This window comes from Lepidochelys olivacea (assembly GCF_965140295.1).
Source record: "Lepidochelys olivacea isolate rLepOli2 genome assembly, chromosome: 15".
In the NCBI taxonomy this organism is placed as follows: domain Eukaryota; kingdom Metazoa; phylum Chordata; order Testudines; family Cheloniidae; genus Lepidochelys; species Lepidochelys olivacea.
In genome coordinates this window covers 11,000,593-11,019,631 of record NC_140425.1, presented here as the reverse complement: position 1 = coordinate 11,019,631, position 19,039 = coordinate 11,000,593, and the positions used below count along the sequence as shown (strand labels likewise).

General features: G+C 50.5%; 1 protein-coding gene across 1 annotated transcript in view; it reads left to right on the top strand.

Moving 5' to 3' along the window:
• The window catches only part of KSR2 (kinase suppressor of ras 2), a gene marked incomplete at both ends in the record, with an annotated part of 270,212 nt that overhangs the window by 201,736 nt on the left and 49,437 nt on the right, over window positions 1-19,039 (top strand). The window contains one exon of the mRNA XM_084649295.1: window positions 570-937. Coding sequence (XP_084505421.1) covers window positions 570-937 — 368 coding nt within the window. The remainder of the gene's footprint in view (window positions 1-569; window positions 938-19,039) is intronic.

Sequence of the window (19,039 nt, the reverse complement as noted above, 5' to 3'; positions counted from 1 at the left end):
CCTGGTAGCTTTCTCTCCATGTCGGAAGGAGTGCTAGAGACTGGAGCTCTGGCAGGTTTTCATACAATCCAGCTTTCCTGGGCTCTGCTTGTGTCCCCTATTAATGCTAATCCCCAAGCCCCTCACTCTCAAGCAGCCTCCAAGAAGCGCTGGTACAACACTAGCTAATCCCCTTCTCGGCAGAGACCTGGCACCTCCTCTCCGAGTTCCCCTGCCATCTGGTTAATAGACTGCCTTGATGTTGTGGTGTCTTCCAAATCCTCCATCTGCCACCTAACCAGAGAAGGAGGAAGAATCGGGGGAGGGGAGAGGTGGGGATTAGGGCATACCCAGGATGTGGCTTTGAGCATGCCTGGGTTCTTAGAAACACATGTTCTGGCAAGAAGCAATCCTGGAAGGCAGCTTGTGGCCAGGATGGTTGCATCGCTGGGAGCTGCTCCACCTGGTTTAGTGGGTGTTCATTGGCAAGTAGTGGAAACACATGTTCCTGCTCCCTACATGCACAGAGGCTGTGAGAATGATGCTGGCTGACCCCACTCAGGTAAGCCACCCCGTTTGTCTCCCCACAGAACGAGGAGGGGAATGACGAGGCCGAAGAGTCTGAGGACGACTTCGAGGAGATGAACCTCTCCCTCCTCTCCGCTCGCCACTTCCCACGCAAGGCCAGCCAGACCAGCATCTTCCTCCAGGAGTGGGACATCCCCTTTGAGCAGCTGGAGATCGGAGAGCTGATCGGCAAAGGCCGCTTCGGCCAGGTGTTCCATGGTCGCTGGCATGGCGAGGTGGCCATACGCCTCATCGACATCGAGAGGGACAACGAGGACCAGCTGAAGGCCTTCAAGCGGGAGGTGATGGCCTACAGGCAGACGCGGCACGAGAACGTGGTGCTGTTCATGGGGGCCTGCATGAGCCCTCCCCACCTCGCCATCATCACTAGGTAAGCCGCGGGCTCTGCCACCAAACTGGGCAGCTGTCACTAATCCATTAAAGAACATGCGGGGCAGGCCATCAAAGCTATGCAGTAGCCCACGCAGTCCTAGTGAGGGCCTGGGATATGTTGGCCCTATAATACAGGGCATGGCCTTCTCCTGGCTGAGCTGCAGGAGATAATGCTTTGGCACACCGGAGAGAGGCCTGGGCTTTTGGAACCTGTATATGTGGCTGTGATATCTGAGATTAGAGGATCTGGAGGCTCTAGCATCTTCTGGGACACGTGCTTCTCTTCTTGAGGAACCAAAGATCTAGGGATCAGTCCTGCCTGCATTGGAGTTGATGGCTAAACTCTGGCTGATGTAATTGAAAGCAAGGAGCCAGCCACTGGTATGTTACAGCTGTCTGTAGGTTCCTCTTTGGACCTCCTTGGACAACTGAACTGCCCAGTATAGACTATGCTGATTAGTACCTTGTAAAGGCTTCTGAATTTGGTCATGAGCGAGAAGTGCTGTTGGCTTGAACTAGGAGGGACGTCACACGCTTTGGGTGTGAATGGCAGCGTAGACCTCTAAATGCAATTGATGGAATTGCTGTGCTATCCGCTTGTCTTGTGTGTGAAGCCAAGTGATGACAGTTTCTGAAAACTAGCATATGAATGGTGCCTCTCTGCTGGAATTAGGGCTAATTATGTAAGCCAGCTGACTATGTGGTGGTTTGCCACTGTGTAAGGACAACAGACTGCCCTCCGGTTCCACAGATAACTTGGTGCTTTGCTGGTGTTGTGAAATATTCTCAAGCATCTGATTTCAAGGTTCTGCTGGATTTGAAGGTCACCCGCACCCCCATGGGTGTGGTGACCTTCACCACAGCTTTTAATAGTGAACATGGCAGAATTTCCTGGTCCATCTCCTGAGGACCATGCCTCAGGAGGGTATGGCAGGGCCCAAACTAATTACAATGAAAGCTAGCAAATACTGTGTATCTGGGTTCCCCTATAATGCTGTGCGAGCCATCACAGAAAGGGTCCAACTTAGAAACGGAAAATAATCACCCTATAATATTTAACCAATATTTACATGGTCAATGGTCAAGTTATGACATGGGTGGGTAGTTACACAATTATTGATGCTCAGACTGGATTAGTTTCTTCACCCTAGCAGAGAGGCAGGCGGTAGCCAGTCTCTATACAATAATAATACATTTATATAGCACTTTACATGTTCAAGGCACCGTACAGACATTAACCAATGAATCCTCACAATGTCCCCAAGAAATAGGTCTGTACACATTGTTCCCATGTAGCAGATGGGAGAACTGAGGCATGGAGGTGAAGTAATGTGCACAAGGCCACGCAACAAGTCAGTAGCAGAGTCCGGATTAGAACTCAGGACCTCCTGACTCATAACCCTGTGCTCATTCCCCCAGATCTCCCTGCCTACAGCTGCAAAAAAAAACCCCAAATAAATAAAAAAAGAGGGCACAAGAATGTATGCACCTGTTAGAGGCACCTGCTAGAAGGGATTCTGCCTTTGAAAACCTGGTCCAAGTTGACCACTTTCCTCTCCTAACCCTTACTCAGTGGTCACCAAATCTCACTGTGCAATACGATTAAATAATTTATCTTCTTATTGGATGGCTTCCCTCATGTGACAAGCTCCACAAGGCTGCTCTGTTAGCAGGAAGCACTCGGGGCTTCGGCATCAAATCTTTCCACAGACTAAATTATCATTGAAAAGTTCCTGCAAGGTGAGGCTACATTTCCAGACTTCTCTTGGCAGAATTTCAAAACCCCAGATTACGCGCTGACATTGGAAAGCTTCACAGAGCCATTAGCCTTGAAATATTTCCTCATCCCTTTCCCGATCTCCCTTGAAATGGCCCCTTCCCAGATTGATTGATCCCAGTTCAATTGAATAATCAGGCCCTGGGGAGAAGGGATTCTTGCTGGCTCATTTTGTGTGCTGTACCTAATGTAATGCTAGGAGAGGCAGACACCATACCACGTGTCCAGCACTACTGTTATCAATTGCTGCTCTTGCTCTGTTTAGTTAAGTTGTCGTTTGCCTCAGCGTTCTGTCTTTCTAAAACATGGTCTTTCAGGTGGCTTGAGTATTTCGAGAGGAAGAGAAGAATTTTTCAGGGCAATCCGAAGAGCGGGGGTGGAACAACTGGAGCAGGGTACGACGGAGAGGGAAAACTTTGAGTGAATATTGGGTATAGTTTCTTCAAAGTGAGACTTTGGACTCCTCTCCCAAGGGAAGTGTTCAGAGCCCGATTGCTTGGGACACCACAGATTAAACAACATACTGTAGGGAACAGTCCCACACTGGCCCTTGGGGGATAGTTTAGATCTCAATTTGATCCTAGAGAGGCCTCCAGTTCTGGATGCTAAGGAGGAGACTCAGGCCTGGATGTCTCCCACCTGGAGTTGTCACTGTGGGTTGCTGATCTTTGCAACCCTTGGTGATGCTGGATGTGTGCAGCAAGCCAGCCCCAAGGCCATGCAGCACTTATGGCCCAGTGGATCCCCTCAAAATAGGGCTGATGGAGGACTGACGCAATGCCTAGTCCTTCGGCTGGCACTCTGCACAGGGGGGACTTACCTGCAATGCAGCACTCGCTTTGAAGGCAGAGGGGCAGCTCGAAGGAGCATGTCCTGCCGTTCAAGGTACAGAGGGTTGCAGAAACAGAAAAAGCCCCAGAAGTTGTTGACATCTCTAATTTAGTTTGGGGGACGTGTCTCTTTCCCCAGTGGCAAGTGATGAAAGCAGGGTTGGGTTAATCTGCAGATGGTATTAAAAATCATCTTTGGCACATGAAAAGTAAATGCCTTTATTTTTGCCTGGAATAATCCTCATAAACCCTGGCAGTGAAGTTAAACTGGATTTCAGCTCTCTGACCTGTAAGCAAGTACTCAGTCAAAAATTAAAAACCCATGTTGATCCATTTCTGTAGTGTCCAAAGCCATGCTGGCGTGTTACTTTGTATGGAATTGGCCCTTCCAATCACTGGTGGACGTGGCCTGTGTCTGTTCTCCCTTTGATACGAATACTGTTGAATGAAATCCTTTGGATGCGTATTTGCACAGCATTTAGATTCCATTTAATATCAGGACTCATGTAATATTTTTCTAGCTACAAAACATTTTCTGTCCTAATGCCTTTTTATATAATCCCAGCGAGGTGCCGGTTTTGACATCTTGACAAAATAAATATGTGCACTGTGGTTGCCTGATGCATTAATATTGGGTCTGGAGAGCTTTCGGATCTGCGTTTTCCCCGGTGTTTTTAAGGTCAAAGTACAGCTTTATTGGGTTGCCCTAAATAGAGCTCATGTCCCTCGTGTGCCAGCACTGGACTTCTGGAACTGACTTTACTCTGTGTACAAACGAGGCTGAATTGGTTTGTATGGTTGGTACCATTGGTTTGTACGGTTATTTTTAAAATTACAGCTGCTTGTAATGGTGCTGGATGGTAGAGTGCTCCAGCACCCTTGTGCTATGTGCTCTGTAAATGTCCTTTATTATGACTGGGCTGGATAGTTTGGGAAGGTGCAGGGGGCCGGGGGAGAAGATGATTTGCAGATGAATCTCAGTGAATTTTCATTCAAATCCTAGATTTAATCATATTTGTAACACAACCATTATTTCCTCCATTGTTTCCAGACTTCTCATAGAATCTCAGGGTTGGAAGGGACCTCAGGAGGTCATCTAGTCCAACCCCCTGCTCAAAGCAGGACCAATCCCCAGTTTTTGCCCCAGATCCCTAAATGGCCCCCTTCTCTGTTCTCCGGCCCGTTCCTCTCCATATTGGGTCCCTCTCCAGGCTCTGGATGGGGGCTTAGGGGCGCCCTGGCTGTGGAATCAGTGGCATCACATGACACAAGAGTGGGGCTTGTTAAGGAATGAATCTAAATGACCAAGGGCGGTCACAAAGCTTGGGAGAACAGGCTTTCATCCGCAAGCTCCTGATGCTTCAGCCCTTGCTGTCTGAGTGCCGCTCCCCATGGCTTCATGCAGACATGGGGAAGGGCAGGGGTGGATCTGAGTCTCAAGGGACACTTGCAAGGGCTGGAGCAGTTGCTCTTGATGGGTTCAGTCGGAGAGGAAAGCTCTGTGTCGTTGCCAGGGCATTTCTGTTCACCCTGCCTCCTGTATGGGTCTGGACAGAAGGTTTGGTGGTCCATGGCATCAAATGGCGCAGAGAGGCCCAGACAGATTAGTCAATAGGTTGGAGGAGATCATCCACGGGGGGATCAGTGCTGTTCAACCTCATTCCCTGGCTTGAGGCCGCATTGGGCAGGATCCAGGACATGGAGAGCAGAGAGGTGACACTGAAGAGTATTTATAACTAACTTCTCAGCTAGCTTTGAGGGGAGCCTTTGTAGGAGCTTTCTGCTTTACCCTGTGCTCCTGCCGCAGGGCATGCATTGCGGGGGCGGGTGCCTACCCGCATTACCTGCATGTGCATTGCGGCGGTGGGTGCATACGTGCATTTCTTGCTTGTGCATGGCGGGGGTCGGGGCCTATGTGTATTCCCTGCATGTATTTTGACTCCTAGCCCCTAAAAAGGAAACTAGTGTCAATGGGAAAACACTTCATCTAATAAAGTAACTGATCCAATCAGAACCATTGTTTTTAGTCCTGGACTCATTAATATAAGCAGGTGACTGTGTTGTGTAGCCTAAATCTGCCTTTCCCCAGTCCTGTTTGGATTAGGTTTAGGGCAGGTATCATCCTTAATAGCAACATAATATTTGTGATCTCTGTGCAGGAGATTTACCCTTCATAGGCAAAGAGACAAGGTTTTATTTCTTCTTTTAACAGGCTTACCTAGAAGCAAATAAAGTTCTTACTGTGGCCTTCAGGGAGCGAGGAGACAGTGCATTCAGGAAGGGATTGAGGCACAGTGCTGGGCTCAGGGGATGTCAGTTTGATGGCTTACTTACCATTTGGGGCTCATTAAAGATAAAATCAGTTGAAAAATTCTGAATGTCCTTACCTGATTCCCACATCTAAGCAGCCTGGTGGTGCCCGGCGGGGTAGTGTTTGCAGGGATATGCAGAACTTCAGGGCACAGGCTGTACAGATGCACCGCTGACCAGGCCGTTAAAAGTCCGGTCGGCAGCGCAGTGGGGCTAAGGCAGGCTCCTTGCCTGCTGTGGCACTGCACCGCTCCCAGAAGCAGTGACATATCCCATCTCTGGCTCCTACGTGTAGGGGCAGCCAGGAGGTGCCACATGGTGCCCTCCCCCACCCCCACCCCCTGCAAGTGCTGGTTCTGCAGCTCCCATTGGCTGGAACCACGGCCAATGGGAACTGCCAGGGCGGTGCCTGCGGCGGGGCAGCGTGCAGAGCTGCCTGGCCATGCCTGGCCCCACTCCAGAGTCTGCACCCGCCCCGCACTCCAACCTCCTGCCCCAGGCTAGAGCTCCCTGCCACACTCTGAACCCTTCAGTCTCATCCCGGAGCCCCCTCCTGCAACCCGGAGCCTGACCCCCTGCACCCCAACCCCCTGCCCCAGCCTGGAGCCTTCTCCCGCACCCTGAACTCCTCATTTGTGGCCCCACCCCCTAACCTGCACCGCCAGCCCAGAGCCCATACCCCCTCCCGCACCCCAACCCCCTGAGCCAGCCCGGTGCAAACGACTCAGTTCTGTGCTTTAGCTTCTAGACCGGGGTAGTCAATAGATGGATCGTGGGCCAAATCCAGACCTCCAGACGTTTCTGAAAGGACCCTGAAATCTTATTTACTTCTTATTATAATTGTCGTTTTTTTATGATTTTTCTCTGAAGTCTGGACCTTGACTATACTTTGACCAAGAGATTTGGACTTTGAGAAAAAGTAATTGGCTATTCCTATTCTAGACTATCCTACTTCTCTCTCTGTTTCCTGAAATGTCTCTGAATATAACTGGTCTAACAAGGCAGCACTATTACCCATATAGGAAAGGAATTATACTCGGTTGTTTCATGGCACCAGCATTTGGATTTGACACCTCTCAGGAGCAATGTGGTGGTAATTCCTACGAGAGTTTCCATCAGAGCTGCTAATAGATTTTCCCGGAGGTAATGAACAGTGTGGACATTTAACATTCATCTTAATTTGACATCAGCAAGAATGAGTGGGAGTGGGAGTGTCCTGAGTACTGCATAATAGATGGTGTGAAACCACAAAAGAGAAACAGCATCAAACTCCTCAGCCCTGTGGAACTGAAGGATTTTTTTAAAAAAATCTTTATACTGCAGATGAGAAATTCCAAGTTCCTTTTGCAGGCTTTGAAAGAGAGAGCCTGCACCATGAAATCCTTAATGCAACCGCACCACAAATACACAGAACATTCGCTAGGAATGTCTAGTGGTGAGACTGGGGTGTAGGATGGGAGAGAGGTGCTGGCCATTGGGGTCCTGCTGAACTCTGCCACTGACCTCCATGGGTGACCTCAGGCAAGTCACTTGACTTCCCCCACTCCTCCATGTGTCAGCACTTACCCATCCCACAAGGGGGTTGCGAATCCTGATTGATGGGTTTCCAGTGCTTGGAGGTCTTTAAAAGGGCAAGGCATCAGTATTTGATGATGGTAATGACACTGTATTGGCTCCAGCCCTCACTGAAGGAGGGAGGGTCGCAGGAGTTACAGAGCTGCAGGACAGAGTTTTAGGCTCTTCTAGTCAGAAAGAGGAGATGTGAATATTTACTGTTCCCTCTTCATTCTGTGTCTCATTAAGCTTTGACCAGAAAACTATGGGGAAATATTCATGCTCACTGAAGCCTTTTTAAGAATCTAACGATATCCCCAGCTTTGCAAACTGCTGGCAGGAGGGAACAAGCCTTTGAGCAGTTGATCTTTTATGAAGAAAATATGAGATTTGGGCCAGAGTTTGCTGAGCACTTCGAACTCCCATTGGCTTGTGTGGGAGCTGACGGTGTTTAGCACGATTGAGAACAAGTCCACTTGTAGTTAGGAGCCAGCTCTAGGCACCTGGGTTTGAACCTTTTGACCTTAGACTCTTCAGGCCTACATACCGGTGTACATCCAGAACTGCTCCAGATTTACAGCGGAGTAATGGAGAGCAGAACTGACTGCTGCTTGTGTTTCTGTCAGAGACTGCATGGCATGAGGAAGCAAAAGGTGGTGTATCCTGATTCATAGTCCAGGAGCACCCACAATGGGCGAGGAAGACGCAAGAGAGCACTGAAGAGCAATAACAAGTAAACCTGAAAATACAAAATGATATAAGAAGCATTTACAAAAGCAGACCCATGCACTTTGGTTGTAGGTTGAACATGCTTAGAAGCATGTGACCTGTGAATTGGATTTTGAAAGTAACTTTTTAAACAACCCTCATATTCCAGAATCCACTCAAGGTGGTACCCAAAACCACAAAATACACACAAACATGGCACAGTATGGCAAACCCATGTCACAGGGGCTGGAACTGGGAATGCGGGGTGGGCTGCCGCCCCCCCCCCAGACTGGAAGTGGGTTCCATCATATCTAGGGTTTAGTTTGGTTCAATGGCTCTCAGCACCCCCACCATAAAAACTGTTCCAGTCCCCAAGCCCACACTGGAGTTTGTAAACAAGTTTTTCTCCTGGTCCCTGCAGTAATGCTGATTAAATAATCATAGAAGGAAGTGTAGTGTTTAAACAGTCAACATTTTGATGAAATATTAAACACAACCATTTTCCTTCGAGCAGGATGGAAGTGGGGTTACATTCTCTTACCCTGAGCTCCCATGCTAGCCTTGTCACTAAGGATGTCTCTCTTTGTAGAAAGATGGCAGTCAGCTGAGAAAAGCCAATCAGAATGAAGGATCTTACGCTCAGGTACTTCTTACTGTTTCTCAATTAATTATGGATGCCCCACAGAAATATCAGGAGACCCAGGCCTCCTTCTCATAGGTGACTTATCAAGTAAACCGCCAAAGATGAAAAGAGTATTTGCTATGATCTTCCCTCATGGCAACGCAAGCATGCTTTAATGACATGGAAATCATTATGCACCACTAATTAGCAGCCGGGATGGGAGGCTGAGTGATGGAAAGAAGATCCCATAAAGTATTTCAGTAGCACGTCATCTAACTTCCATGCACTGCATGGCTAGGTGGTAACCTTGATTTGGCTTTATTCTGAGGCCTGTCATCAAGAATCCCATCAGTCGGAGTCAATTAAAAAAAAATCATAGGGGATTTTTTCTGGCATTATGGGCATTAATCCTTTCTTCCCTAGGCTGGACTGTGTCTATGTAATATCAACCAACCAACCAATATTTTCACTTCCTAGCGCAGAGGTGGGCAAACTATGGCCCGCGGGCCACATCTGGACGGGGGGGGGGGTTGGATAGGGGGTGGGGTCACTGTGGGTCCCGGGAGGGGGGGACAGGGAACAAGGAGTGGGGGGGTTGGATAGGGGGTGGGGTCCTGGGGGGGCAGTTAGGGACGGGGGTCCTGGGAAGGGGTGGTCAGGGGACAAGGAGTTGGGGGTCCCGGGGAGCTGTCAGGGGCAGGGGGTCCCAAGAGGCGGCGGTCAGGGGACAAGGAGCAGGGGGGGTTGGATGGGTTGGGGGTTCTGAGGGGGGCAGTCGGGGAGCGGGAAGTGGGAGAGGGCGGATAGGGGGTTGGGGCCAGGCTGTTTCTGGAGACACAGCCTTCCCTACCCAGCCCTCCATACTGTTTCACAACCCCGATATGGCCCTCGGGCCAAAAAGTTTGCCCACCCCTGTCCTAGCAGGAGCAAAAAGTGTGGGCTTGTTCTTTAACTCAGGCTTTCCAGGATGGAAGCTTTGGGATTTCAGTAACAGTTCTGAGCAGCAGCGATGGTCCTATGGGATACTCTTGTGGAAGTGATTTAGGAAGAGCACTCCATCTTCTTTTACAGTATACAAGTAAAACTGGAGGAGATAGGCTAAATCGATTATATATTGCAAACCCGGTGCTTAGACTCCCTGCAACCTGAACTGCAAATCCCAATTTACACTGGGTACCAAGCAAGTTACTGTGGGGGGTTCGTCACACAAGACCTTTTATAAGTTGGGAGGGGGAGCAAGACTCTCCCTGCTATGAGACATTTCAGGTGCCATGTTTCCTCGTTTCCTGTACTATCGGAAGGTGCTCGTAGGGGTTTATTGCAGCGCCCTTGCTCCCCCAGTGCAACGCGTGCCCATTATTTGCTTGGCGGGTGCCTTGAATCCACCAGATGGCTGCATTTGAGTGGTGCTGCTTCCAGCCTAGCTTTGTGAAGCCCCCTGGAGAAGAGCTGTATCCGTAGGAAATCCTGACATGAACCAGTGCATCCCTAACCCACCACTGTTCCCTTCTGGGTTTATTCGTTTTTTTAAGCAGTGAAGAAAAACAGCGGCGCTTAATTAGCAGTCTGATGGTGTGCCCAGAGATGTCATCGTGAGGAGTTCAAACGCGCGGGAGACTTGTAAATCTCCAAGCTGGCTGGAGTCGCAGGGTCATCCTCCCCCAGGAAGTGTCTGCAAACTAGATGCCGCCTGGAAGCATTTTGAGGCTAAAGGTCGGGGGAGGGGGAAAGTATGAGGGTCCCATCACCAGCTTCTCTTGTCAAGACCCTGAGATTCCCTCCTCACCACATCTCTCTCACCCCCTCTTGAGACCCTAGCTCCATCTTGCCGGAGGGGGCAGATCTTCCCACACTTTCCTCCTTTGGAGCTGTCAGGGGCGCTCTCTGGTCGGCCGTAGGGGTCATTGGTGAGTGACGTGAAGCATTCTCTTCCCTCGATCAGCTGGGAGCATGGGCCCTTCAGAGCTCTCCCTTGCGTCAGCTTGGAGATGGCTGGGCTGTAACCCTGCATGGCAGTGCAGAGTGCTGCGTGGCCGCTGGACTCCTTCATAACCATCCCTCGTGCTGGGATTCAGCCGCCAGGGCAAGGGGAAGGAGCCACTTTCCTCTAGCGTGCCCTGCCGCTCTGGCTTCCTGTGGGGCTTGGTCCAGAAACAGCCCTTGTTTCCCGCTGGTTTCAGTTTTCCTAGAGTAGGCTGGGCTATAAAGCCGCTCTCAGCCTGTCCGTCATCTCACCCCTGGAGGAGCTCCTTGCAGGGAGCCCTTCCTCTCGCCACTGGGATGAATCGCAGCAGTTAGAGCTGGAGCCAGCCCTGTTTGCGCCTTTTATTCCCACCTCCCCAGGGGACGATGCCCGACTGCCTTTGCTAATGCTCGGTGCAGCCTAGCTTTCACAGTCCTCAGCAATGGGGCACCCACCACTCCCCTGCGGAGGGTGCTTTAAGAACTCTCGCTGTCGGGAAGACTTTGTTAGTCAAGCTCAAACTTTCCCTTACGCTGTGTTGTCCCCCAGTTCCTCCTCACGCTCTCCTGCACCACACCAAGTGCTCCATCCCCTGGCAGCCACTTCACCAAGGTCTCGGTAGGCAGGAGTCAGTCCCCCTCCCAGCCCCCGATCAGTTTTCGTTGCTCTTCTTGGAGCTGCCTCCCGTTAGGATGAATTGTCTGACTCTTCTCCACTGGTTTTGAGTCCTCTCCAGTTGTGTCTTCTCTCTTCGTTCAGATGCGCTTTCCTTCGCCACATCCCCCTGCAGTTTCTCCCCTTTCCTTCTTCATGGTCCCTGCTGCTCCACTCCGTTCCCCCCAGTGGGAACATACATTTCCCATCCGTCTAGAGCTCTCAGATGGCACTGGCCTCTCCTCTGATTGTCCCTTCCTGCAGCATCTCTTCTCTCTGATTGGCACACGCTAGCCTCCCCGTGTGGTTGACCAGCTACACAAAACAGCAGGGTGGAGATGGCTCAGGTGTGGAAAGCAGGAAGGCGTCAGTGTTCAATGTGCTGTGATACGCAAGCTGTAAGCTTGTCTCGCAAGGGGCATGGGCGGGGATTCTTCCTGACCCAGTTCCCTCAAGGCAAACACGATGTCGCGTGGGAGCTCTCGACAGAGACTTGAAACTCTCAGCTCTTCAGTGCCTCTGTCTGTGCCAAATCTGCTGACATTCACAATGTCTCATCATCTCTGCTTGTAAATCTTACTGCATAATGGGGGGGGGGGAGGAGGCGTATTTCACATATTTAGAAGGGGGGGGGGAATGTAGACGTCTATGGAACTCAATTACTCATTGCACAATTCAGAAGATCTTGTATTTCTTTCCAGCACGGGTACTTTGCAGGGTCAGCGTGTGATCATATTTGGAGATGAGGGATAAGTAAGGAGGGAGGGAGGAAGATATTCAAACCTGTAGCTGCTGTTTTGAGAGGGTCGGTTGCTCTGCTGCGTAGGTCATGTCTGCTCAGAGGTTTCTTCTGTATGTTTTTGTTACCTTTCCTTAATGCATAACAATATTTGTCCCCTGTGGTGCTTTCCTTCTGAGGATCTCAAAGGACTTTCCAAACCTATTCTCAGTAGCCCTGCAAGGTTAGAATCATAGAATATTTAGAGTTGGAAGAGACCTCAGGAGGTCATCTAGTCCAACCCCCTGCTCAAAGCAGGACCAACACTAACTAAATCATCCCAGCCAGGGCTTTGTCAAGCTGAGCCTGAAAAACCTCTAAGGATGGAGATTCCACCACCTCCCTAGGTAACCCAATCCAGTGCTTCACCACTGGGTAGGACTTGTCATTCCCACTTTACTGATGGGGAAACTGAGGCACAACCCAGTTGAGTAACTTTCCCAGAGTCACACAGTGAGTCAGGGACCGAATACATATGTTCTGGCTCTCTGGTCCTCGCTCTTCCTATGAGACTACGCCTCACGCCTTTCCCTCAGGCGAGTTCTCTTTGGAAGCCTGCCAAGGGACTGGCGTTTATTAAGATTTCCAGTGTGGGTAGATGGAGAGGTCAATGCGTCCCATCCATCCTTCCCCCTTCATGACTTGTGTCGATGTCAGTGAGCTGGAATGATAAGCTCTTTGCCCTCGGTAATCCCACTGCTTTCGGATGCCTCCATTATTTGGGTTTGGGCTACGGTCCCGCCCCAGACTTTAGCGCCTTTTCTCCTCTCGCTTTCTGCCCCGTCCCTGTCACCCCCGCTAGCGTTTCAAATAATGAAGTCCATAAATCACATAATAAATAGCTATTGACGTCCTGCCCTGGGCTGGATCATGATTGACTGACCCAGGGGAATACTGTTTTCCTCAATCAATAAGAGGCCATGAGGGAGAATACATCTTGATAATGACTGACAACAGGAAAGTCAATACGTGTATTAATATATACGTTAGGTGAGCATACATCTTCCAGTGAGAGACAGCCTGCAGGGCAGAGGGTAAGAAAAGTGACTGAAACATCCTAGCTGGTGTGGGGTGTGGGGTGTGTGGTGGTGGGGATGAATGGGGCCAGAGGAATTGCTGCTGGAGCAAAAGCATTCGGGCCTTCCAGAGCTGTGTCAGGAGGCAGTGATCAGCACAGAAAAGCAGCCCACATGAGGCCACACCAACCTATCAGGGGAGCGATTTTTGGTCAGTGCCAGGAGAGTGCTTTGAGTTTAGCCAGCGTGTTTTGGTCTCATGGGACTTTCAGTGACTTTGTGTGGAAAGCAGCCATGGAAAATTCTCTTGTGCTTTCCATTCATGCTCTGCCCCTGCACTGCTAGGTGCGTTTCTCCCATCATGCCATGGGCTAGAGCCCAGCTTAAAAAGGCATGGAAGAGGGAGAGGTGGTGTCTCCCGCAGATGAGAGTGAGCACTGTGAAAGGCTTCCCCCTCTTGCAGCGCCAGTGTGTTCTGATCTGCTCTGACCCACTGTTACTTGTGCTTAGTTTCCTCGCAGGCCATGCAGAAAGAAGAGAAGGTCTCCTGGTAGAGATCCCAGGCTAAAAAGAACCCTGCTGGGGCATTACTCGGTGGGGAGCGCCAACAGACACCTGCATAAAGCTTGCTCAGCCGTGCTGTTGCAAAGCACATATTACAGCCAGGATTGGTGATTTGTTCTGGCTTCTAGGCACAATTTGAGGTGATGGATTTAACCTGCTAAGCCCTTAACCGGTTTGGGTCCCGAGTTGCTCTGGATCGCCTCTCCCTCCCTGTGAGGCCTTGGCCACTCAGCCAAGGCGTGTGCTCTAACAGCCCCCTGATTTAACAAGGAAGGGCTCAAGCCTGGGTCCCAGATCCCTGGAACTCCCTGTACCTGGTGCTCAGCCAAAAGCCCGCTTTGATGACGTCCTGGCCATTAGAGCTGTCAGGAGGGTGACAGTTCTGTTCGGCAGCAGCTTTCGGGGGCTTGACATTTGCTGAACAAGTTGGAAACGAAACCTTTTGACCATGGGCACAAAAATGGACCTCTGCTGAAAGGTTTGGTACCCGAGCTCTTCAATGCAGGGCTGCTTTTTGGGGTCAAGAGAGAGGGACTCTGACGCTCTCTAGCTCAGTGTGTGGGACTCGTGCTCTGCCCCATTCAGAGTGATTTGGGATGAAAAGCTCTGCTCTGAAAGAACAAGGGCTTGAACCTGGGTCTTCTACATCTCAGGCCAGTACTCCAGCCACCAGGTTAGGGAGCGTGTGCCCAGCACAGGCACTCTCTCTCTTCCTCCCCCACCTCCCCCCCCAACCTGGGTCATTGACACTGAGGTCTGAGTGCCTGGCTTAGCCTCACCTGGGTCTGAGCTTCCCCACTGCGGAACCACACCTGAATTACTGTGTCCTCACTGTTTCTGCACTCGCCCGGGTGTGTCTGGGAGCAGATCCCATGGTTTGTTGTATGGGGACGCTGTAGGATTCTTTCCCAATCAATTGTGGGAGAAATTGTTTGCCCTTTGAGAGGAATTATGGGAAGGTTTTGGAGGTCTATAGGCACTTGAGTGATTTTAGCCTGCATCCTCACTAGGGTGACCAGATGTCCGGTTTCCGACCTGAACACCTGGCCTAAAAGGGATCCTGGCTACTCGGGCAGCCCCGGTGACCATGCCGTTGACTGTCTGGTTGGCAGCACTGCGCAGCGGGGCTGGCAGGCTCCCTGCTAGCCTCTGCACTGTGCAGCTCCTGGGAAGCAGCCGTTATTTCCCCCTCCAGCTCTTATGTGTAGGAGCAGCCAGGGGGCTCTGCCCCCGCCCCAAGAACCACCCCCATAGCTCCCATTGGCCAGGAACTGCAGACAATGAGAGCTGTGGGGCAGTGCCTGCGGATGGGGCAGCGTGCAGAGGTGCCTGGCTGCACCTCCGTATGGGAGACGGGCATGGCAGCTGCTTCTGGGAGCTGCTTGAGGTAAGTGCCACCCGGACCCTTCACCCCTGACCCCCTCCCGGGCCCCAACCCCAACCCTGATCCCCACCCTCCTGCCCTCTGAATCCCTCAATCCCAGCCTGGAGCAACCTTCTGCACCCCAAACCCCTCATCCCCAGCCCCAACCCAGAGCTCACACCCCAGCCAGAACCCTCCCCCCCACGCCCCAACCCCCTGCCCCAGCCCTGATCCCCCTCCTGCCCTCCGAACCCCTCAGCCCCAGTCTGGAGCCCCCTCCTGCACCCTAAACCCCTCATCCCTGGCCCCACCCCAGAGCCTGCACCCCCAGCCGGAGCCCTCACCCCCTTCTTCACCCCAGCCCCCTGAGCCAGCCCGGTGAAAATGAGTGAGGGTGGGGAAAGTGAGCGGCGGGGGGGAGGGGGGATGGAGTGAGCAGGGTATGGGGGTTCAGAGAAGGGACGGGGCATGGACAGGACCTTGGAGGAGGGGCGGGGCAGGGGGCAGGGCAAGGGTGTTTGGTTTTGTGTGAGTAGAAAGTTGGCAACCCTAGTCCTCACGGCAAAGTGGGTGGGTTAAAGCTGAGCCAGAGTTTTAAGCCACACCCTGAGTTAGGCTAGACTTAAATCATACTAACGCAGGGCATAGGTTTTCCTGTGTGGACGGTGGGAGGGTTTGGACTAAAACCCAGGTAGGAGCCCAGGTTAACTGTGTAGTGTAGACATACCCTGTGCCACACCCCGAGCACCGCCTTTATGTCTCTCTGCATTTCTCTCTCTGCTTTGGGAAGGAGTCTTAGTCTGAACACTTGTGCATTTTATTATTTAAATGTCCCCTGGGCCTGTGCACCCAGCGGTTGACCTTGTAAGCAACTTGTAAATGTCCTGACTTCTGACGTGCTTTTTGAAGCATACAGGATATTAACCTCCCAGAGCAATAGGGGAGGGAATGCTGACACAACCTTCACTCTAACGGTGCTATCGGGCACCTCTTTAATTTAAACCCCCTGGGGCAGCTGCTGGCAAGAATTGCCTGAAAGTAACCTAAGAAGCTGTCTGATGTGATCTCAGGTTCAGCCGGATTCTGCGTTAAGTGGGTTTTATCTAACACAAGGGAGAAGTGACATTTCACTGGTTCATACTGTCTGAGTGCTCCTTACTCTCAGCTAGTGCTTGGATGGTGAATCCAGCCAGAGTCACTTCCTTGTTAACATGCGTTAACATAATGCTGCTGGGTTTACATTTCCAGCTCTGCAGGGGAATAGTCAAGGGAAAGCCTTTTCCTTTTTTTAACTTTAAAGTTTTTTTAAAAGTGTTCATGCTGAAGACGGCAACCCAGGCCCTGATACAACAAAGCACTTAAATCAATGGGACTTCTGTGCATGTCTAAAGTGGAGCACTTTGCTGGAGAGGAGTAGATGTGTTTAAAGGTAAGTGCGTGCTTGAGTGCTTTGCTGAATTGGGGTCCTACCCAGGCTTTCTCCTCACACCAGTAAAATTTAAATTCAGTGTTGCCATTAACCTCTACTCCTCTTCCTCTCCTCTCCTCTGCCTTCAGAGTTGTTCCTTATCTGCAGGCTTCCCCAGTGTGGGGATGATCTTGGGAACTAAGCAGATTGTTGGGTCAGGAGGACAGGCTATACTAAAGGCGGAGTACAGAGGGGTTTTGCGGGGGACCTTTTATGCCTTCGGGAGAAGTACACAATCACCACAGGGTGAAATGTTCCACTCCAACACCCTCATTTCCCAGTGGCTGGTCAGATTTGTTTCCCATCTGCCTGTGTGAAGATGAAGTACTAGGAAACAACTCATCAATCTTGTGGGGGCTGCTTAATTTTTTTGCTATCTGTAAGGTGGAGATGAGTTCCAGGCACGCTGCTTTTTTAATCAAAAGGTTTGTCTCTTCACTCTCTTCAAAAGAAGATATTTTCTTCTTCTTCTTCCTAAAGTTCAAAAGACCAGGAAGAACATGGAGCAGAGAATACATTAGGCACCTTCAAAGGGAAGGAAGAGGTCAACATTGCTTTCCATATCCCTGTACATCCTGCCAGCCCTCTCCAAGCCAATTATAAGCACATCTTTTCAAAGGGAAGAGAGAGCAACACGAAGCGACAAGCGTTCTCAGTTGACTTGTTTGCAACAGGGGGTTGAGATAAATTTGGGACTGTAGTTGCTTTCCTGGATCTTAGTTGTTTTCCAAATGGCAGGAGAACAGCTGGTCTTCCCTGACAGTATCTCAGAATGGGAGAAGCTCCTTGAAATAAAAATGCATTGAGTTTGCTTTCTCTAAATAACTTGTTTCTTCTAAAGTCCTGATGGAATTGTAGCCACTTTCCAGGGAGGTTGATCTCCTCTTCCTCCCACCCGTACCTGCGAATCCGCTGACTCCCCTGTAGTTATCTTGCATGCCAGCTGCTGAAAGTTCAGTCAAGAAAATTTTGCTGCTTAAATAATATCCATCAAGGGATGGCATTTTCATCAAGTGGAGGTAGGCAAGGTGGGGAGGTAGCAAAGGAAGGATAAAAAAAGTAATAGTCTTTAGGGCTGTTCCCTTTCTCTGAGCTAATTTCCTCTTCAATGGCAACTCCATATGTAGCTGGAGCTGAACGGTTGCAGGGTTTGGCCAGTAGATGTTTGCCATTGCAATGGCTGAAAATGTTGCTCTGGAGTTTAATGAAATCCCTACTTTGCCATCGGTGTTGCTTTGGCAGTTCCCCATTCTAAACAGACCGTGTGATTGCTATCGAGTTGATAAAACTGGATTCGATGGCCTGGCTTGTCTGCAGGGTAATTAGCCACTGGGCTAAGTGTTCCTATTTAGGACACAGTCATAAGCATCTGTCTAGGCCCCCATCCTGGACACATTCTTGAGTAGCTTCACTCACAGGAGTAGTCCCCTCAGATGAGTTAAAGCAGTGGGTCTCAAACTTTTGTACAGGTGACCCCTTTCACATTGCCAGCCTCTGAATGCGACCCCCCCCTTATAAATTAAACACGTTTTTGTATATTTAACACCATTTAACAACAATACTGGAGGCAAAGCAGGGTTTGGGGTGGAGGCTGACAGCTCATGACCCCACCATGTAATAACCTCGTGACCCCCTGAGGAGTCCCAACCCCCTGAGTAAAGGTTTTCAGGATCAAGGTTTTACTTTGGAATTATATGTATGCAGGATTGTTGTAGGCATGTTCATCCCAGGGTGTTAGACAAGGTGGGTGAGATAGCATCTTTCATTGGATCTTTCGTAGGGGAGAGAGACAAGCTTTTGAGCTACACAGAGCTCTTCCCCCCTCTGTGAAAGGTACTCAGACTACGTCTATGCTAGAAACTTCAAAGCTCTCCGTGGCAGCGTTTGAAGTGTGAGTGTGGTCACGTGCGAGCACTGGGAGAGAGCTCACAGGAAGAGAAAGTCTGTGCTAGGGAAATCTTGCAGCCTGAATAGATGCGCAGCCTTTGTCCGTCTCAAGGGTTGGGAGAAGTGTTATCCTCCCCGTGTTACAGGTGGGCATCTGAGGCACAGAGAGATGGAAGGCTTGTCCGCCTGGTGATCTGGTGCAGCTAAGAGTTCCATAGTGTACTTCGCCATGCTGCGGTTAGAAGCGTGCTTACTGTTTGAAACAGCCGTTGTTCCAAGTGGACTATGGAGCTTTTCATGCGCGTCAGCAGTGTCCACATGGTGACTTGGTATGTGGTGTGCTAGAACGCTGTCGATTTACACCCCAGCTTGCTGCACTTTGTCTCCAGATAGATAAGCCCTAAGTGACAGGCCCAAGGTCGCACCAGAATTCTGTGGCAGAGCCAGGAATCAAATCAAGATAGTCTGAGGGAATGTCTCCACTACAAAATTAAGTTGACCTAACTTACATCGACATACAGCCACCGCAGAAATTACATCACCTGTGCGTGTCTACGCTTTTCTCCTTGTACTGGCGGTGCGCGTCCTCACCAGCTGCGCTTTTAT